A 21633-nucleotide genomic window follows, 5' to 3' on the forward strand; every position below is an offset into this window, starting at 1 on the left:
AGAAAATACTTATAGGTAATTTACTTCTCACAATTATTGTAATGCACAAAGGTATTACTGTGTTCCATCCATTTTTCAAGAATGAGGTTTAAAATATATTATGATGGAATTATAGAAAAACAAATTAATACATTAAGCCTTGTGTAACTGTGCTGGCTCTTTAAAAGGGCCATCCAGTTAGAACCCCATCTCTATCTGTTTCTTCATGCACAACAATTAAAAGTGACTACCTTTGAAATCTAACATGCAGCATCATAACTAATTCATAACAAATCAACAGATGTAAGCAAGTAGAAGAAGGAGTAAATTTGACCAGACAAATTCTGATTGATTAGAATTATATTCAATAAAGTTTGCTTCTGAGCTTATCCTTATGCTTGAGGATACAATCATCCTCAAGCATAACGATAAGCTCATAATCAATTTTAAGTTGTAATTAATATTCAGTACAATCTGGAGAATGCAACATCGTTTGCTAATTGGTTCACAAACTTAAATGGAAAACAGCAGCCTTAAGATATTTTCCCATTTTAAACATTCCAGTGCCCAGACGGATAAACAATTTAAAAAAAAACTTTACTGGTTTACAGACCTGCAATGAGGGTGAACAGCTTGAAGTGGATAGACTACAGCCTCAGAAAACCACAAAATACACTCAGCGGTCACTATTTTTTTTAGTAGATACTGAATAAAATGGCCACTGAGTGCTTATCTATATTCTTTTTCTATTTTTAGAAACAGTGCATGTTACCCATTTCAATACTGATAATAGACACATAGAAAACCTACAGCACAATACAGGCCCTTTGGCCCAAAAAGTTGTGCCAAACATGTACTTACTTTATAAATTACCTAAGGTTACCCATTGCCCCCTATTTTTCTAAGCTCTATGTACCTATCCAGGAGTCTCTTAAAAGACCCTATCGTATCCGCCTCCACCACCATCACTGGCAGCCTATTCCACGCACACTGTGGAATACCACTCGCTGTGTAAAAAAAAACTTACCCCTGACATCTCCTCTGTACCTACTTCCAAGCAGCTTAAAATTGTGCCCTCTTGTGCTAGCCATCTCAAAGCCTCTGACCATCCACATGATCAATGCCTCTCATCATCTTATACACCTCTATCAGGTCACCTCTCATCCTCCATCGCTCTGAGGAAAAAAGGCCAAATTCACTCAACCTATTCTCATAAGGCATGCTCTCCAATCCAGGCAACATCCTTGTAAATCTCTCCTGCACCCTTTCTATAGTTTCCACATCCTTCCTGTGGTGAGGTGACCAGAACTGAGCACAATTCTCCAAGTGGGGTCTGACCAGGGTCCTATATAGCAGTAACATTACCTCTCGGCTCTTAAACTCAATCCCACTGTTGATGAAGGCCAATGCACTGTAGGCCTTCTTAACCACAGAGTCAACCTGCACAGCTGCTTTGAGTGTCCTATGGACCCCAAGATCCCTCTGATTCTCACACTACCAAGAGTCTTACCATTGGCTATATTCTGCCATAATACTTGACCTACCAAAATGAACCACCTCACACTTATCTGAGTTGAACTCCATCTGCCACTTCTCAGACCAGTTTTTGCATCCTATCAATGCCCCACTGACAGCCCTCTGCACTATCCACCACACCCCCAATCTTTGTGTCATCAGCAAATTTACTAACCCATCCCTCCACCTCCTCATCCAGGTCATTTATAAAAATCACAAAGGAGTGGGGGAGTGGGGAATTGTTGCTCGCTGCCACTTATGTACGGGGAGGGGGTGCTGGGGGGTACTTTGGGGTTCTCACGTTTAACTGTCATTCATTCTTTGGGGAACTTCTCTGTTATCATGGATGTTTGCAAAGAAAAAGCATTGCTCTGACATTAAATTTGACCTTTGAACCTTTGAACAGATCCCTGAGGCACACCACTGGTCACCGACCTCCATGCAGAATATGACCTCTTTACAATAACTCTTTGCCTTCTGTGAGCATGCCAATTCTGGATCCACAAAGATCCCCTTGGATCCCATGCCTCCTTACTTTCTCAATAAGCCTTGCATGGAGTACCTTATCAAATGCCTTGCTGAAATCCGTATACACATCTATTGCTTTACCTTCATCAACATGTTTACGCACATCCACAAAAAATTCAATCAGGCTCGTAAGGCATGACCTTCCATTGACAAAGCCATGCTGAGTATTCCTAATCATATTATGCCTCTCCAAAGGTTCAGAAATCCCACCTCTCAAGACCTTTTGCATTAACTAACCAACCACTGAAGTAAGACTCACTGGTCTAGAATTTCCTGGGTTATCTCTACTCCCTTTCTTGAATAAGGGAACAACATCTGCAACCCTCCAATCCCCTGGAACCTCTCGTCCCCATTGATAATACAAAGAGCATTGCCAGAAACTCAGCAATCTCCTCCCTCGCCTCCCACAGTAGCCTGGGGAACATCTCATCTGGTCCCGGAGACTTATCCAACTTGATGCTTTCCAAAAGCTCTAGCACATCTTCTTTCTCAATGTCTATATGCTCAAGCTTTTCAATCTGCTGTAAATCATCTCTACAATTGCCAAGATCCTTTTCTGTAATGAATACTGAAGCCAAATATTCATTAAGCTTAAAAAATTTATGAAACTGGAACCATATTTGTAATGACTGCTTAATCACAGGATATAAATTTAAATTAGCAATTTTGGCCAGTTGTACAGGCAGAGATGCTCCTAATAATGAGGTTAAGTGAAACGGTTTCACAGCATTCAATTTCAAATCATTCCATGGAGGTCGTTCATCTCTATCAGTCCAATATAACCAAAAACACATATAACATATATTAACAGCCCAATAATACATTCTTAAATTAGGCAAAGCAAGACCTCCATCTTTTTTTAATTTTTGTAAATGATATTTAGCAATTCTTGGTCTTTTATTATTCCAAACAAAAGATGAAATAATGGAGTCAACCTGATCGAAGAACTTCTTAGTTAAAAAAAAATAGGGATATTTTGAAATACATATAAAAATTTTGGTAAAATCATCATTTTAACTGCATGAATTTGGCCAACTAACGAAAGTGTAAGTTTTTAGTTTAATTTATCAAAATTATTTATTTAAACCTTCATTAAGAGATCCTACTTTTCTTCTTTGGAGGAATAAAGGGGTTTATTCCTTCACAGATTTGTTTCAAGATGGCTGACTGATGCCTTTTGAGAAATTAGTAACTAAATACACTCTCTCATATTCATATTTACTGCAATATCTTCAGGTCAGACACTTCTTACAAAAATACTTAAGTAATTTTCCATATATACAAGATTCTGACCTGTTAGATATTATTTTAAAAATGAATCCTTTAGTGAAGGGTTTTATTGGGAAAATTTATAATTTATTGTTACAACAGCACAATTATCCTTCACTTAAGATTAAGCAAGATTGGGAGAGAGAGCTTAACGTGACCCTGATAACAAAAGATTGGTTGCAGATTTTGAAGTTGGTCAATTCTTCTTCGATTTGTGCCAATCACTCTTTAACCCAATTTAAAATTGTACATCGTTACTATCTGACAAAGGAAAGACCTTCTAAAATGTTTCCTAATGTTGATAGTCAGTGTGATAGATGTAAAACTGAGACACCTACATTAACACATATGTTTTGGTCATGTTCTGTACTGAAACATTTTTAAAAGTCTATTTTCTCTACAACTTCTAAAGTTTTAAAAATTAATTTACAACCTAATAAATTGACAGTTTTATTTGGTATAATTCCTCAATATATTCATGGTATTTCTCCATCAGACCGACATGTAATTGCATTTGTTACATTATTGGCCAGAAGGGCTATTTTGTTGAAATGGAAAGATGCTTCTGCTCCTACCTTGATACAATGGTTTTCTCAGGTGATGCTATGTCTTAGTTTGGAGAAAATCAGAAGTCGAACTTTTGATCCTCGATTCGATTTTGCGAAAAGGTGGAGTTCATTTGCCCGCTACTATCATCTGATTTGAGTTAATTAATATGGTTTCCTTCCGATTTTTTTAAAGTGGATTTGAGTTGGCAGATTGATGCTTTTTTTTTTGGAAGCTTGTATGATGTATAGCTCTGGGGTTATGCTCCCAATGGGTTTTTTTTTTAGTTAGTAGGGGTTCTTTTTTGTCTTTCTTTTTCTTTCAAAAAAATATTCTTAACACTTTATTTTTTCTTATTATTTGCCTTTGACAAGGTTCTGCACGGAATGTTAGTTGGGAAGATTCAATCGTTAGGTATTAATATTGAAGTAGTAAAATGGATTCAACAGTGGCTCGATGGGAGATGCCAGAGAGTAGTGGTGGATAACTGTTCGTCAGGTTGGAGGCCGGTGACTAGTGGTGTGCCTCAGGGATCTGTATTGGGTACAATGTTGTTTGTCATATACATTAATGATCTGGTTTATGGGGTGGTAAATTGGATTAGTAAGTATGTAGATGATACTAAGGTAGGTGGTGTTGTGGATAATGAAGTAGGTTTTCAAAGCTTGCAGAGATTTAGGCCAGTTAGAAGAGTGGGCTGAACGATGGCAGATTGAGTTTAATGCTGATAAATGTGAGGTGCTACATTTTGGTAGGAATAATCCAAATAGGACATACATCGTAAATGGTAGGGCATTGAAGAATGCCGTAGAACAGAGTGATCCAGGAATAATGATGCATAGTTCCTTGAAGGTGGAATCTCATGTGGATAGGGTGCTGAAGAAAGCTTTTGGTATGCTGGCCTTTATAAATCAGAGCATTGAATATAGGAGTTGGGATGTAATGTTAAAATTGTACAAGGCATTGATAAGGCCGAATTTGGAGTATTGTGTACAGTTCTGGTCACCGAATTATAGGAAAGATATCAACAAAATAGAGAGAGTACAGAGAAGATTTACCAGAATGTTACGTGGGTTTCAGCACCTAAGTTACAGAGAAAGGCTGAACAACTTAGGTCTTTGCAGAGATTTAGGCCAGTTAGAAGAGTGGGCTGAACGATGGCAGATTGAGTTTGGAGCGTAGAAGGTTGAGAGGGGACTTGATAGAGGTATTTAAAATAATGAGGGGGATAGATCGAGTTGACGTGGATAGTCTTTTTCCATTGAGAGTAGGGGAGATTCAAACAAGAGGACATGATTTGAGAGTTAGGGGGAAAAAGTTTAAGGGTAGCACGAGGGGGAATTTCTTTACTCAGAGAGTGGTAGCTGCGTGGAATGAGCTTCCAGTAGAAGTGGTAGAGGCAGGTTCGGTATTGTCATTTAAAGTAAAATTGGATAGGTATATGGACAGGAAAGGAATGGAGGGTTATGGGCTGAGTGCAGGCCACTGGAACTAGGTAAGTGTAAGCGTCGGCACGTACTAGAAGGGCCGATTTGGCCTGTTTCCGTGCTGTAATTGTTATACAGTTATATGGTTATTACTGATATATTGCTTAGCAAATAACTGATTAATAAAGCTAATTTAATTCTTTATTGTATATAATGACATATTGACTAATGTATCTTTTTTTGTTAATCTTCAATAATAATTAATAAAAAAGATTTAAAAATGAAAATATTCATTAAATACCTCTGCTATCTCAGGTTCCATACACACTTTTCCACTGTCATACTTGATTAGTCCTATTCTCTCATATTTTATCCTCTTGCTCTTCACATACTTGTAAAATACCTTTAAGTTTTCCTTTCTCATGGCCCCTTCTGGCTCTCCTAATTTCATTCTTAAGCTCCTTCCTGCTAGCCTTATAATCTTCTAGATCTCTATCATTACCTAGTTTTTTGCACCTTTCGTAAGCTTTTCTTTTCTTCTTGACTAGATTTTCAACAGGCTTTGTACACTATGGTTACTGTATCCTACCGTCTTTTCCCTGTTCATTGGAATGTACCTATATTTGCGTGTTGCAAAAATCCCCTGAACATTTGCCATATTTCTGCCTTATATTTCCCTGAAAACAACTGTTCCCAATTTATACTTCCAAGTTCCTGCCTGATAGCTTCATATTTCCCCTTACTTCAATTAAACATTTTCCTAACTTGTCTGTTCCTATGCCTTTCCAATGATATGGTAAAGGAGATAGAATTGTGATCATTGTCTCCAGAATGCTCTCCCGCTGAGAGATCTGACACCTGACCAGGTTCATTTCCCAGTACCAGATCAAGTAAAGCCACTCCTCTTGTAGACTTATCTACATAACCTTCCTGAATCACCTAACAAACTCCACCCCATCCAAACCCCTTGCTCGAGGGAGATGCCAATCAATACTCAAATAATCTAAGCATAGTGACAGGTAACAAATTAATGAATGTGGCAAATCACTGAAGTACATTGGGATATGTCACTAACCTCTGGCTTGGTAACATTTAGCTCCTTCACCATCTCAACATAATGTCTTTTCCAGATTCTTTGTTCATAGGGAGTAGGTGAGAAGCTGATGTACCAACCTAGTCTCAGGCATTTGGGCATCCAGAGCTGATCCAACTCAGCAAGATTTTTCCAATGCCAGTTCACCTATGAGATAGCAGAAAGGGCACAGCTACAATCAAAGATATAAAAATTTGCTTTATTTGTCAATGTAAGTCAAAATGCTAAAACGCACAGTGAAATGCGTCATTTGCATCAACAACCAACAAAAGTCCAAGGATTTAAGTACATGTTCGGCACAGCATTGTGGGCCAAAGGGCCTGTACTGCGCTGTAGGTTTTCTAGTTTATATGTGCTGGGGGCAGCCTCAAGTAATGCCATGCTTCCGATGGTAACATAGCATGCTTTATATGATCAATGTGAACATAATATGCTCAGTGAGATCACTGGAACTATAAAACAAACAAAAGTGTGTGATGTATTAAATAAGTACTTTGGATTGGTATTTACCAAGGACAAGAACTTGGAAATTGCTTGCATATGCTACTCCTTTAGGGCATGTTGATATGAAGGAGTGGGAGTTGGGACTCAAAGAACATGTATGTGGATAAGTTCCCAGGGCCTGATGGGATCGATCCCAGGATATTAAGAGAAGAAAGACAGAAGAATGCTGGAGCCTTGATAGAGATCTTTGCACTCTTGTTAAACAGAGATGAACAGGAGAATAGACAATATTGTTCTTCTGTTTAAGAAAGGCAACAGTGACAAACCAGAGAATAATAGCCAGTGAGCTTTACATCAGTGGTAGGAAAATTACTGTATTGGAGAAGATTCTTAGAGACAGGATTAACTCTCATCTAGAAAACCATAGATTTGTTTGTTCCAGTACTACTTCAAAAATACCAAAGTAATGTAAATTTATTATCAAACTATATGTCATCATATATAATCGTGAGATTCATTTTCTTTCAGGAATTTACATTTATTACAAAGAAACATATTAGTATCAGTGAAAGGCCATACACAACAAGACAAATGATCAATGTGCAAAAAATAACAAACTGCAAATATAAAAGAAAAATAAACAAATGATCAATAAATATAGAGAAAGTGAGAAGAAGAGTTCTTGAAAATGAGTCCATAGGCAGTTCAGTGTTAGGGTGAGTGAAGTTAGCCATTATACTATATACTATACATTCTCAAGGATAATTAGAGATGTGCAATAAATACTGGCCTTGTAAGCAACATCCAAATCTTGAAAATGGAGAATTAATTCTGCATAAGAGTTACCTGTGCACACCGGCAAAGGCTCCTTGGATCCAAGAAGGAGAAGATGTACAAAGACAGCACTCTGGGAAGAAAACAGGTGAAGTCCAATGCTTCCATTGGAACTCTACTGCGCAAATATTGTTCACAAAACTTCAACTGAGAGACAGAGCATCTTTCAAACAGGTCAAGAAGAACCTTGCGACGCTGCATATCGGTCCACTTATCAAACTGAATGAAGATGTGAGGGAATACAAAAAAAATCTCAACATCAAACAATAATATTAGATGGCATACAAACAGTTGTGACTGATGATACAATAAAGCCAATAAGCTACACACAAAATGCTTGCGTAACTTAGCAAGTCAGGCAGCATCAATGGAGGGGAATAAACTGTTGATTTTTTGGGCTGAGACCCTTCATTAAGGCTAGGATTAAACCAACAAGCTGTCACTTTTCACCTCTGTTTTTGTTACTTCTCTTCCTGTTTTTGTTCTCAACCTCTCTCTTTCCTGAACATCAATATCTCAGAGGATCTCATCTGGACCCATCATTTTGATGCAATCATGATGAAGGAATGCCGATGGCTATACTTCATTAAGAGCTTTTGAGATTTGGTATGCCACCAAAGACTCAAGCAAATTTCCAAATGTACTGTGGACAACATTCTGACTGGTTGCATCACCATCTGGTATGTAAGCACTAATGTACAGGATCATAAATGGTTTCAGAAAGTTGTAGTCTTAGCCAGCTTCATTGTGAGCACCATTGAGGAAATTTTAAGAACCACCATCAGGAAGGAGGTATATGAGCCTGAAGAACCACACTCGATGCTTTAGAAACAGCTTCTTCCTCTCTACCATCAGATTTCTGATTGGTCCATTAACCCAGGAACACTACCTCAGTATTCCGCTTTTGCACTTTTTTTTTGGTTGTGGCTTGTGGTATTAGTTATGCCTGCACTGTACTGCTGCCACAAACAATTTCATGATTAATGTTAGCAATAATAAACCTAATTCTGATTTTTGTTCTCTCATTTTCTCATTCCTCCCTCATCTTCTCTTCATTTAAAATCTTGATTTCTGCTTCTTTCCATCCCCTTTATCCACTACCTTACCCTCTTTTCCCTCTCCCTCCCCTCCAGGCTTTAACTTCCCCTCAAACCCACCATTTACTTCTTCTCACTGCCTATCACCTCCCCTGGGTCCCCTCCTCCTTCCCATTCTCCTATGGTCACTCTCCTTTCCTATCAGATTCTTTCCTCTTTTGCCCTTTACCTTTCCCACTCACCTGGCTTCTCCAGTCTGTCCTGATGGAGCGCTGCCATAGGAAAGGCAGTTGAGCTCAGGGCATGGATCAACACCTGGAATTATGATATCATAGTCATTAGTGAGACTTGAATGCAGGAGGGGAGGGACTGGCAGCTCAATATTCTGGGGTTCTATTGTTTTAGACGTGACAGAGCGGGATAGATTAAAGGAGGAGGGGTGGTGTTACTTGTCAAGGGAAATATCACGGCAGTGCTCCATCAGGACAGACTGGACAACTCATCTACTGAGGCATCATGGGTGGAACTGAGAAATAAAAAAGGTACGATCATATTAGTGGAGCTATATTACAGTCCTAGGAATTTAGAGGAACAAATCTGTAAAGAGATCACAGACTGTTGCAAGAAATATAAGGTTGTTATGGTAGGTGATTTTAACTTTCCACATATTGATTGGGAATCCCGTACTGTAATAGGACTAGATGGGATAGAGTTTGTCAAATGTGTTCAGGGAAATTTCCTTCATCAATCTGTAGAAGTCCCAGCTGGAGAGCATGTGATACTGGATCTGCTATTAGAGAATGAGACAGGGAAGGTGACAAAAGCTTGAGTATGGGAACACTTTGCATCTAGTGAGTTCAATGCCAGTAGTTTCAAAGTATATATGCAAAAAGAAAGGTCTGGTCCATGGGTTGAGATTCTAAATTGGAGAATGGCTAATTTAGAAATAATCTGGCAAGTACGGATTGGGACAGGCTGTTTTCTGGCAAGGTGTACTTCATAAGTGGGAGGTCTTCAAAAGTGAAACTTTAAGAGTACAAAGCTTGAGCAGCAAATCTGTGGATGAAACCAAGATGGGGGGTGTAGTAGAGAGCAAGGAAGGCTATTAGGGCTTGCATACGGATCTACATCAGTTTAAAAAATGGGCTGAAAAATAGCACATGGAATTTAATGCAGACAAGTGCGAGGTTTTGCACTTTGGTAGGATCAACCAGGGTAGGTCTTACACAATGGACAGTAGGGCACTACTGAGTGTGGTAGAACAAAGGGATCTAGCAATTTAGGTTCATAATTCACTGAAAGTGGCATCAGATGCAGATAGGGTCTAAAGAAAGCTTTTGGCACATTGGCCTTCATAAATCAATGTATTGAGTACAAAAAATGAGATGTTACGTTGAAGTTGAATTAAAACATTGGTGAGGCCTAATTTGGAGCATTGTGTGCAGTTTTGGTTAACTCCTACAGGAAAGATGTAAACAAAGTTGAAAGAGTACAGAGTAAATTTACAAGGATGTTGTCGGGTCTGGAGGACCTGCATTATAAGGAAAGATTGAATAGTTGAATACTGTATTCCTTAGAATGTGGAAGATTGAGAGGAGATTTGATTGAGGTATACAAAATTATGAGGGGTATAGATAGGGTAAATGCAAGCAAGCTTTCTCCACTGTGGTTGGGACCACATACAAAGGTCATGGGTTAAGGGTGAAAGGTGAAACATTCAAGGGGAACATGAGGAGGAAACTTCTTCACTCATAGGGTCGTGCAAGTGTGCTGCCTGCACAAGTGGTGCATGCAAGCTCAATTTCAACACTTAAGAGAAGTTTAGATAGGTTCATGAACGGTAAGGGTATGGAGGGCTTTGGTCCCATGCAGGTCGATGGGAGTAGGCAGTTGAAATGGTTTTGGAATGGGGTAGAGGGGCCAAAAGGCCTGATTCTATGCTGTACTTCTCTACGACTCTAAATATACTCAATGAGGTGGCCTCCACAGGCATCCATAGCAATGAATTCTACAGATTCACCATTCCCAGCCTAAAGAAATTCCTTCTAATCGTTTTTCTGCACCTTTTGAATTGCCCCCAGAAACTCCAGCCACTGCTGTTCTGCCATGCTAGTGTCCCTTTCTACTTTGGCCAGCTTCTCTTTTATGCCTCTGTAATTCCTTTCACTCCACTGTAATAGTTTTACATCTGACTTTATCTTCTCCCTCTCAAACTACAGAGTGAATTCTATCATTTTACAATCACTGTCCCAAGGGTTCCTTTACCTTAAGCTCCCTAATCAAATCTAGTTCATTACACAACATCCAATCCAGAATTACCTTTTGTGGGCTCAATCACAAGCCGGTCTAAAAAGGTATCTCATAGGCATTCTACACATTCTTTCTCTTGAGATTCAGCACCAAATTGATTTTCCCAATCTACCTGCATATTGAAATGCCCCATGACTATTGTGACACTGTCCTAATTACATACCATTTCTATTTCCTGTTGAAATTTATCTCTCATATTCTGGCAACTGTATGCAACTCCCATCAGAGTCTTTTTACCCTTGCCATTTTTTTTCCACATCTTTCAATGCTGCTCTTGGATGTTAAGCTCCAAATTATGATCTTCTTTCAGCCATGTCTCAGTGATGCCCACAATGTCATACCTGCAGTCACCATATCTCTAATTGCGCTACAAGATTATCTTCTTTATTTATTCCCTGGACTTGGTGCATTCAAATATAACATCTTCAGTCTTGTATTCATTATCCTTTTCGATTCTGCCCCATGCTAAACCACCATCTTTTGCAGCCGCTCTGAGACTTCCTGTAACCCGGCACCTGGAGACAACACACCATCCTGGCTTCTCTTTCGTGGCCACAGAATCTACTATCAGCTCCCGTACCTATCAAGTTTCCTATAACTACCACTCTTCCCAGCACCAGTGCTAGCCATAGTGCCAATGCCCTGGCTGCCGTTGTTGTGCCCTGATTGGTCATCCATCCTCTACCCCTCCTCCCACTCAGCAGTATCCAAAAAGGTATACTTGTTGCTGAGGGGAATGACTACATGGGAACCCTGAAATGACTGCTTACTTCTCTTACTTCACCTTGTGGCCACCTATCTACTATTTGAACCCTCACTGTGGGTGTGACCACTTTAATAAAAGGATGATTTATGAAGTTTTCAGCTTTCGGATGGTCCTGAGTGCATCTAGATCCAGCTCCAGTTCCTTGACCTTGTCAGGAGCTGAAATTGGGTGCACTTCCTGCAGATGTAATCATCAGGGAGGCCATTAGGTTCCCTGAAATCCCACATCTCACAGGAGAAGCATTCAATTGCTTTAACTACCATCCTGACCGCAATTGTTATGTCTCTGAATTTTCAGACTTAAGTTCTAGCCTGTGCCTAGCCTAAACCTGTTGAGCTAAAGCCTGACCACTCTAACACTGCATTCACACAATAGCTGCTCTGCTCAAAGCCTGCTTCTTTTATTGACCTTTGCTAATTAACCCTAGTCACAATTAGCCCTTGTCTGCAGACAAGTCCTGACTTTATAAAACCGGTGCGTAAAGTCCACAAGAAACTATCTCCATCTTACTCCGCAACCTTACGCACTGCAGGCAAGGATGCAGTATGTGTATTTCGTGAGCTTCACTACCTAATAGGCATCAAACATCACTTCACATCACACAAACTTGGGATTAAAAAAAAGAGGGAAAGACATAATTAGGTAGAACATTCTGAGGAATGTATTATACAACATTCTTATGCAAGAATGCCTGATGTGAAACTAAACCTCTTGTGTTTTGCATTGATCGAAATAAAAGGAATTTGTTGCGAATGGTTCCAGTCCACATCCATGCAAATAACTTTCCATTGCTGTACCATACATTTGGAAAAGAGGTACTGTATCAGGATCTGCCACCCAGGCTGAACTATTAGTTACAATCAACTGATTTCCTCTAATGATAGGAAGTCTTACGTATCTGTCAAATTCTGTTCTACATGCAGCTATTACAGAGCAAATAAAAAAAACATGCTTGTTTCTCAATCAATATGGAGTTAAGAAACTTCAGAATATAACACAAATATAGGAGGGAGGATTTATTAACAGGCGTGTTTTTGTTTAGAAAAATTGATATTGGATCTTAAGAAAAGTCAGGGCTGACAATGTTTTCCCTTTAGGAAAAGGCTGATCACTATCAATCATCTTTCCATTAGAACTCTCTTTACAACTTCATCTTCACTACTGCCTTTACTCTAACCCTTCTTTTCTGAGGTAAAGATAAAAAGATTATTAAATCACATCCACCTCACTCCACTGGTTTATGTTCAAATTCTTTTTCTAATTCTGCAAGGAACATGATAACACAGGAACAGGCCTTTCAGCCCACAACGTTGTGCCAAACCAATTAAATTATTAATCAAATGGTCAACTAAACTAATTCCCTATGCCTGCACAATGTCCATATCCTTCCACTTTCCTCACATTCATGTACCTATTTAATTTTTTTTTTAAGTCCCAAATGTTTCTGACTCTATCGCCACCCCAGGCTTCTATCATTCTTTGTGTAACGAAACTTGCCCCTTTCTTATCACTTTTGAAATTATCTCCTCTCACCTTAAGTGCATGCCCTCTGTTATTAGACATTTCAACCCTGGGAGAAAGATACTATCTGTCAATTCTATGTATGCCTCTCATAACCTTATAAACCTCTGTTCAGCCTATGCCACTCTAGAGAAAGCACCCTGATTTATCCAACCTCTCGTTATAGCACATACCCTCTAATCCAGGCAGCATCCTGGTAAAACTCTTCTGCTCCCTCTCCAAAGCCTGACATCCTTCCCATAATGGGGCGAACTGAGGACCAGATACAACCTACCTGGAGTTTTATAAAGCTACAACATAACTTCCTGACTTTTGAACTCAATGCCTCAACTAATAAAGGCAAGCATGTCATATACCTTCTTAACCACCCTATCCACCTGTCTTTAAGGGACTTGCCCTTTACGGTGTACTGTCTTTTTACATTTGACCTACCAAGTTGCAAAACTTCACAGTTGACCAGGTTAACTTCCATTTGACATTTTTCCGCCCATATCTGCAAATGATCTATATTCCACTATATTCTTTTCATGATATGAAGATTGATGGAGTTGTGGGTAGCAAAGAAGAATGGCAAACTTACTAACCCACCCATCCACCTTTTCATCCAGTAACTTATATATACCACAAACAGCAAAGGTTCCAGTACAGATCCCAGTGGAATACCATTCAAGTTCAAGTTTAATTGTTATTCAATCATACATGAGTACCCAAGAACACAGCCAAACAAAACAGCATTACTCCCAGGCTAAGATGTAAAACACAGTACCTGCAGTCTTACACAGCAAAGGCACATGTAAGAGATCAGTAAAAATACAACCATGAAAAAAAATATAGTCCAAGAATCCACGAATGCTGTAGCAGACTGCAGCCAAACACAATAAGGCTTGCACTCTGCTGAGCAAACACTGAAGAGCAGTACCAACTCCAGATTGGACGCCGTAACACACTGCCCCCCCGCCCCCGGCACTCTGGTAGAGCATACGAACTCTCCTGGACAACCGTAAATAGGTGAAATCATGGCTTGAGGCCTTGTCCTCACTATGACCGAGGTCATGCTGCTCCCCTGCTGTCTGCCAATAAACTTGTGAATTGGACTTGCAGCATTCCACATTAACAATCTCCAACAGGGTCTTGCAATCACAAGAAAAGTGACTAAGACGATAACTCGCTGTGCGACCACCTTTACGCACCGACTCCTGCAGGTATCAGCACAAGCCACACCAAGTCCAGCTCCTTCAGTTTCTCTGCATGTTAGAAACTCACTGATGGGTAGACCTGCAGAATTTTAAGACCTTAATGTCCAGTAGTGTCTTGCTAGTGTGAAAAATGTTTAAAAAAGGCAATAACAGCTTGGCTGGCTCTGTAGAAGCTGCTGTGACTGAGTGTGCTGTCATTTTACCGGAACCTAGAATAAGTTCTTTCAACCACTACCCTGAGCCTTCTGTGGACAAACCAGTCCTGAATCACCATGGATCCCATACATCTTAATCTTCTGGATGAGCCTTCTGTTTGGGATCTGACAAACACCTTACTAAAATCCATATTGACAACATCCACACTTCTACTTTCATCATTCACCCTCATCACCTCATCAAAAAACTCAATCAAGTTAGTAATGCACAATTTGCCCCACACAAAGCCATACTGGTTATTCCTAATTAGGCCATTGTTTTCCAAATACATTTCCAAATGCTTACTGCAAAAGACATAACCCTGGCAAAAGCTGCCCATGACATCCTAATGACATCAAATCATGTGCATCTCCTTAGACTATGATATTCCCGAAGTACCTCCCTTTCCTGATTCAGTTATTACCACTTGATCCAATGCAGGTATTCATGTTCCACATTTTCTGTAATCCCCATCTCTTATGCCCTAAAGTATATTCTATCCCCTACAAGCAAGAAGCAGTAATATACTGTACAGCATGCTGAAGGAACTCAGCAGGTTGGGCAGCATCCGTGGAAACAAGCAATCAACAGTTTGGGCCGAGACCCTTCATCAGGACTGAAGAGGGAGGGGGCAGTGGCCCTATAAAGAAGATGGGGGGTGGGTGGGAAGGAGAAGGGTGGAATGTGCCAGGTGAAAAACCAATAAGAGGAAAGATCAAGGGGAGGGGGAGAGGAAGCAGGGAGGGAATAGGCAGGAAAGGCAAAGAAGGAATGTAAGGGGAAAGCTCTATGGGTAGTAGAAGAAGGCAGAATCACAAAATAGGTGATTGGCAGCTGGAAGAGGAGGCAGAGTGAAAGTGGGATGGGGGAAAACAGAGAGGGAGGGAATTACCAGAGAATTCAATGTTCATGCCAAGGGGCTGGAGACTACCCAGACAGTATATGAGGTGGTGCTCCTCCAACCTGAGTTTGGCCTCATCATGGCAGCAGAGGAGGCCATGTATGGACATATCCAAAAGGGAATGTGAAGCAGAGTTGAAGTGGGTGGCAACCGGGAGATCCTGTCTGTTGTGGCAGACGGAGTGGAAGTGCTTGACGAAGAGGTCCCCCAATCTGCGTCGGGTCTCGCCGATGTACAGGAAGCTGCACCAGGAGCACCGGATGCAATAGATTACCCGAACAGACTCACAAGTGAAGTGTTGCCTCACCTGGAAGGAATGTTTGGCGTCCTGAATGGTGGTAAGAGAGGAGGTGTAGGGACAGGTGTAGCACTTACGCTTTCAGGGATAGGTGCCTGGTGGGAGATCTGTAGGGAGGGACGTGTGGACCAAGCATTCGCAGAGGGAACGATCCCTGTGAAAAGCAGAGGGTAGAGAGGGAAAGATGTGCTTAGTGGTGGGGTCCTGTTGAAGGTGGCAGAAGTTGCTGAGTTCCTCCAGTGTGTTGTACGTGTTGCTTTGACCACAGCATCTGCAGCGTACTTTGTGTTGAGTAATACACTGTAAGTTGCTGCTCCTGTCTAACTTCTTTGTCCTTCTCCAAGAACAGAATCAGAAGATGCAATGATCTCCAAGGAAGTGATGCAATGGCAAGAGTTGTAATGTATTGTGTTTCCAATCAGTTACAGTAAAACTCCAATAATTCAAATGCTCAGACTTTGGTACTTCTCGACTGGCCAATTTTTCAGGGTGTCGAATGTTGCTCATGGGGTTTGGTAAGTTTATAAGGAAAGCTGTAAACATGGCCTTGATTAATTTAAAGAGAATGTGAGAAATTGGGCCCCAGCGAATTTAAAAGGAACTTGTGAATGGGGCCCTGGTGAGTTTTTAAAGGAGGGCTGGAAACGGGGGCCTAGTTAGTTTAAAGAGAGCGTGGGAAATGTGGTCTAGATAAAGTTTTTAAGTATCGACAAAACATATGCATGGCCCTCTTACCCATTTCCCAAGTAAATCTCCTCTTTCTCCAAAGACCTGTTGTGGGGCATGGTGGGGGGGGGGGGGGAGAATAAAAAAAGTCATTAAACAATCTCTTCATAATATGAAAAATATCTACAGCAGAACCACTAAAAGTCTCCAAGATTTTGTCTATAACCGCATCATATAATATAAATATATCACACTGAAGAAGTCAAGAGCCGTTCCTTTTAACTATAAAAATCTTCATGTATAACAGACAGCAATAATCAATGGTTGTGCATAGAAAGAATTCGTTTTCAGAAGGTAGGCTATAATAACAATGAATCTGTTTTAATTTAAATACTTGATAGTGTAACACCTGTGTAGCACCAGTCTTATCGTGAGTGACTCGTTGCCACACTTTTTAGAGAAAATCAAATTACACGAGATGCTAATAGGCCATCAGAAGAACCCAGGTATCAGAAGGAGGCAGTGAATAGCAACCACACACTTCTGGAAATAAGGTTTTGTTTATAAGAAAAAAAACAATACGTACAAAATATTGACATGAGCAAGAATAATTCAAAATTCAAACATTCTGTTTTGGTTCCAAGTCTTAAGATAGCAACAAAAGCCAAATTCCTATTTAGTTAGAATCAGTGATATTCATTAGAATAACCTTTCTTACTCCAATTTCTCTAACTAGTTAGATCAGTGTTATTTCCTATTTAAAAATTTACAGAAAAACTTTCCTTTTCACTATCCCTAGTTAGTTAGAAAACTAAATATAATTCCTATTCTGAAGTATTATATTTAACTTCAGTTTCAGTTCTGGGCAGTATATCTACAAGTTTAAATTCAAATTCAGAAATTATTCATGCACAGTTTAACACCTTTCAAGACAATTCTCCAACATCACAACTTCTAAATAAAGTAAATCTCATTCAGTAACTTATCAAAGTCTTTGCAAAAATAATCAGTTCTTGCAAAAAATCAAATTCAGATTCCTCAAATAAAAATAAATCCTCTGTGTCATTACACATTTTGTTCCTGTGCTGGTTCTTCACCTTGGGTGGCTCGCCATTGTGTATCTTGGTTCATTGGAATGAAATAGTTGACCATCCACGGAAAGTCAATTCACAAACTTGTACAAAACTTGACCAAATGCCTTGGTATGATTTTGCAGAACTAATTCCCAACTACATAGTAGGGATTTTGGACACTGGTCTCTGCCGATATTGTCTCATTATAGCTACATGTTATAGCTGTAGCTTCAATAAATCTTTTATCGCTATTGTCTCTCCTCCAGGGGATTCACCCTGAGGGTTTCAAGTTAGTAGGATAGAGATACTACTAATTACACTCTTAACTGTTGCATGTCTTCAGCTTCTAATCATTGCCACATTTCTCTCTGTCTGTCCTGTGTCCAATCACGCCCCTTCTCAAAATCTCTTTTTTTTAAAAAAACAGTAACCTTGATTTCATCCCTCTGCAGGTAGAACTTTCTAACATTACATCTTTGGGATTAATTAAACTGAGTCACAATAGAATCATGTGTTTTTGGTAATTGAGTCAACTAGAAATGTTCCAGAGTTCACACTAGGACATATCAGCAAGACAAGCAAGACTGCATTGATGTAACAGCTATATGGTAATCTTGCTTCATCTGACATAATTTAATAAAGTTTGTTGATCATAAAAATCTATCATGTGTTAATGCTGGGCACGATAATCCACTTTACAAAACACACTCAACAGAATGCAATCCAAATTCTACTTAGGCAATAGCTGTATAACATGAATTATTAAACAGTATACCCTTTGGTAATTTGAAATCTCACCCACTTGCCTTGTCATTGGTAGGCTGATGATTCAGGGGTGTCCACGTGCTCATCTTAGTCTGCATTTTAGGCCCATTCATAACCTTGAATGGCGCAAATGTCATTTTGAAATGTTTAAATTCTGTTTTCCTTCCTGTATTAAATCATTCCATTCAAATTGGAACTGAAAGATAGAATGTCATTACATAAATTATGAGGCAGCCAGCAATTAGAACCACAACCAAGGAAAGTTTTTCATGTTCAAACTTAAAAAGAGCTGTTCGGAAAATGAAGGACTTACAAAAAATTAATGTCTGGGAGTGATCATTTGAATTACAACCGCATTTCATATTTTTGCTAGGTTGTACAGAGAGTTTTGAGGGAAACTTTTCTGTACCAGCTTTGATGAACATAAATTGAATTCCCAACATTTCTGGATCTTTGACTATTCTAGAGGAAGAGATAGAGATGTAAAGTATAAAAGAGAGAAAAGTTTCAATTTATTAAGTACAGTTCAGCTATTAAAAATAATCCCTTATACCAAAAGAAAATGATGGCAGGTGAGGAGACGGATCCTGAAGGGAGATATTCCTGTGAACTTGTTTAAATTTATTCTTATTCACCATTATTAAAATAGGATATGTTCTATTTGTGGAAGTATACTGTACACAAAACAATTGTTGCAGTAACAAATCCCAAAATGTGCTTAAATGACAATAAAGTAACTTGGGAACACAAGGGATTCGAAAGATGCTGAAAATCTAGAGCAGCACACAAAAATGTTGGAGGAACTCAGCAGGTCAGGCTGAATGAATAAATGAATAAAAATGGATGTTTCAGTCTAAAACCCTTTTTCAGGACCATAATTTGGGATGTTCTAAGGTCATAAAGACACTAAAAGCCTTTTTTTTTCTTGCTATCTAAGCTGAAATTTGAATTGCCAGTGAAGTCTGGAACAAGAAGGCTGCTGACATCGCTGGATGGAACCATGTTCTGCAGAAAACCTTAAACACCTTCAAAAGATAAAATTATACAATAACTATTTTATATCCATACGTATGAAAACTTTCTCAGTTCTATTGAATTTCTAGTATTTCTATAGGTAATTGGAAGATTGCAGATCTTGCTGCCATGAAATAAAGTTAAGCTGAAGAGCAAATATTGATTTAAAATGAAACTGGATACACATGAGAGATGGGAACAGCAGATTATTCAAATAGGGTTAAATCTAAAAGCATTGAGCATAAAAGAATTTCATGGAGCATGGGAACTGGTAGATCAAATGGGACAAATGTGTTGTTTCTCCACTAAAATCAAAAATGAAGGATCTAATCAAGGTAATGTGCCTATTAGCCTGATTTCTACACCAAATGAATGATAAAACTCAGGTAAACGATACAGGTTTCAGAAGGGTATGATCATACCTGACAAGTATCACGAGCAGTCTTGATACAAACCAGGAAGCCGTAGCCTGCCTTTTACTACGCACATCTGCAGCATTGATATTGGAAAATGTGTCCAATTCTTAAATAACACTCAAAATACCAAAAGTGAAATCTTCTACATCCCAGCTCAATTCAACTCTTATAAGGCAAACACGAGGAAATCTGCAGATGCTGGAAATTCAAGCAACATATACAAAATGCTCGTGGAACGCAGCAGGCCAGGCAGCATCTATAGGGAGAAGCACTGTCGACATTTCAGGCCGAGACCCTTCGTCAGAACTAACTGAAAGAAAAGATAGTAAGAGATTTTATAACTTTTATAAGGCTTTTGATAGTGTTCTGCTTCAAATTCTATTTTTGATAGAAGATTGGGAAGAATAAGACCTGCAATGTAAGTACTATGTTGAATGAAGACAGATTCAGCAACACATTGGCCCTTTAATTTGATTTTCTATTGCATTTTTTGGTCTATGTATTTTACTTAACAATTTTCTCAGCAATTCTGGCAACTTAATATTGGCTTTATCAAGTTATTACCTTCTGTTGATTCTGAGCTGGAGTCACTGCCAGTGGGTTACCTGCTTACCCAGAAGCGAGTGTGTTACCAATAAACTAGGCTGACATCCCTAATTGTAAAGACTCTAATGGGTCAGATAAGCATAATCTTCAAACTTGCCATTTGGTTCTTTGTATTGATAAGTTTCCAAAGAGATATCCAGTTAGCTGCTCTTTTCTGGTTTCCTCACATATCTTTGCATATTTTCTCCTTGATTTATTCTACTCCCTTTGAACACTGCTAATTTGTATCTGTACTATAGCACTATCTTCCAAATGCTAATAGCTCATTTTATAACAAAATCCTTATTATCTCCAATCAGTCACTTTATCTAAACCTTTAGATATCTCTATCTAGAGGTCTCAGCCTTCTTTAAGGGAAACCATGTTATTTTCTCTAGTCTCTCACCCTAACTGCAATCCCTTATTCCTGGACAGTCTGCAGTACCTTGTCCTTCCCAGAGTGTTGTCTGAATTGAATGTGATACTTCAGTTTTACGCACAGCTCCGCTATCTCCATTTCTATAAGCCTTGTTTGCTTTGTTGATCTGTTCCCACTTTCAAAGATTAGTGCACAACATCCTAGATTTTTAATACTTCTTGCATTTTCTTTTGAATTAATTAGCATTTAATATTAATCCTCATTTATACCAAACTTATTATTTAACATGTGTTAATTTCATTTGCAATATCAATATAATTTCCAAATCTATTACTATTTTTCTTATCATCTGCAAATTTCAGCTTAGAGGTTCTCAACAGCAGACAGGGTTGCATTAACTGCCAATCCATAAACCTTTTTTCACTTGTTGCACGATTATGCTGATACAGGGACAAAAGACAAAGAACAAACCTCGAGGAAGTATGCTTAATTTGATAAGGCAGGATAAAGGCTGGGTAGGGAGATGCTATGCAAAAGCAGCTACTTAGTTAAACAACACACACAAAATGCTGGTGGAACGTAGCAGGCCAGGCAGCATCTATAGGAGGAAACACTGTCCTGACGAAGGGTCTCGGCCCGAAACGTTGACAGTGCTTCTCCCTATAGATGCTGCCTGGACTGCTGCGTTCCACCAGCATTTTGTGTGTGTTGCTTGAATTTCCAGCATCTGCAGACTTCCTCGTGTTTACTTAGTTAAACATCCTCAGAAGACTGATCTTGTGCCTAAACACTTAAGTATATGTTTTAGGGAAGATATGTCAAGTAAGAGAGGGTTGGTACCCGTCTCCTCACAAGAGAGGGCAGATGGGCTGAACA

At 39.3% G+C, this 21633-nt stretch overlaps 1 protein-coding gene across 7 annotated transcripts in view; it reads right to left on the minus strand.

Annotated features, from left to right (window-relative positions):
• Positions 1-21633, minus strand: part of fbxo16 (F-box protein 16) — a 44946-nt gene that overhangs the window by 22447 nt on the left and 866 nt on the right. For 2 of the 7 annotated variants that reach the window (XM_059982111.1, XM_059982112.1), the window contains exons 2-6: positions 18677-18825; positions 18405-18559; positions 16595-16630; positions 7648-7854; positions 6340-6504 (exon numbers count right to left, since the gene is read on the minus strand). In XM_059982111.1, coding sequence (XP_059838094.1) covers positions 6340-6504; positions 7648-7854; positions 16595-16630; positions 18405-18500 — 504 coding nt within the window. In that variant the 5' untranslated portion in view covers positions 18501-18559; positions 18677-18825. Of the gene's footprint in view, positions 1-6339; positions 6505-7647; positions 7855-8914; positions 8988-16594; positions 16631-18404; positions 18560-18676; positions 18826-19799; positions 20104-21633 lie in introns of those variants that run through there. The other 5 variants (XM_059982108.1, XM_059982110.1, XM_059982114.1 and 2 more) reach the window with 5 other exon arrangements.

The sequence above is a fragment of the Hypanus sabinus genome, chromosome 10, assembly GCF_030144855.1.
Source record: "Hypanus sabinus isolate sHypSab1 chromosome 10, sHypSab1.hap1, whole genome shotgun sequence".
In the NCBI taxonomy this organism is placed as follows: Eukaryota; Metazoa; Chordata; class Chondrichthyes; order Myliobatiformes; family Dasyatidae; genus Hypanus; species Hypanus sabinus.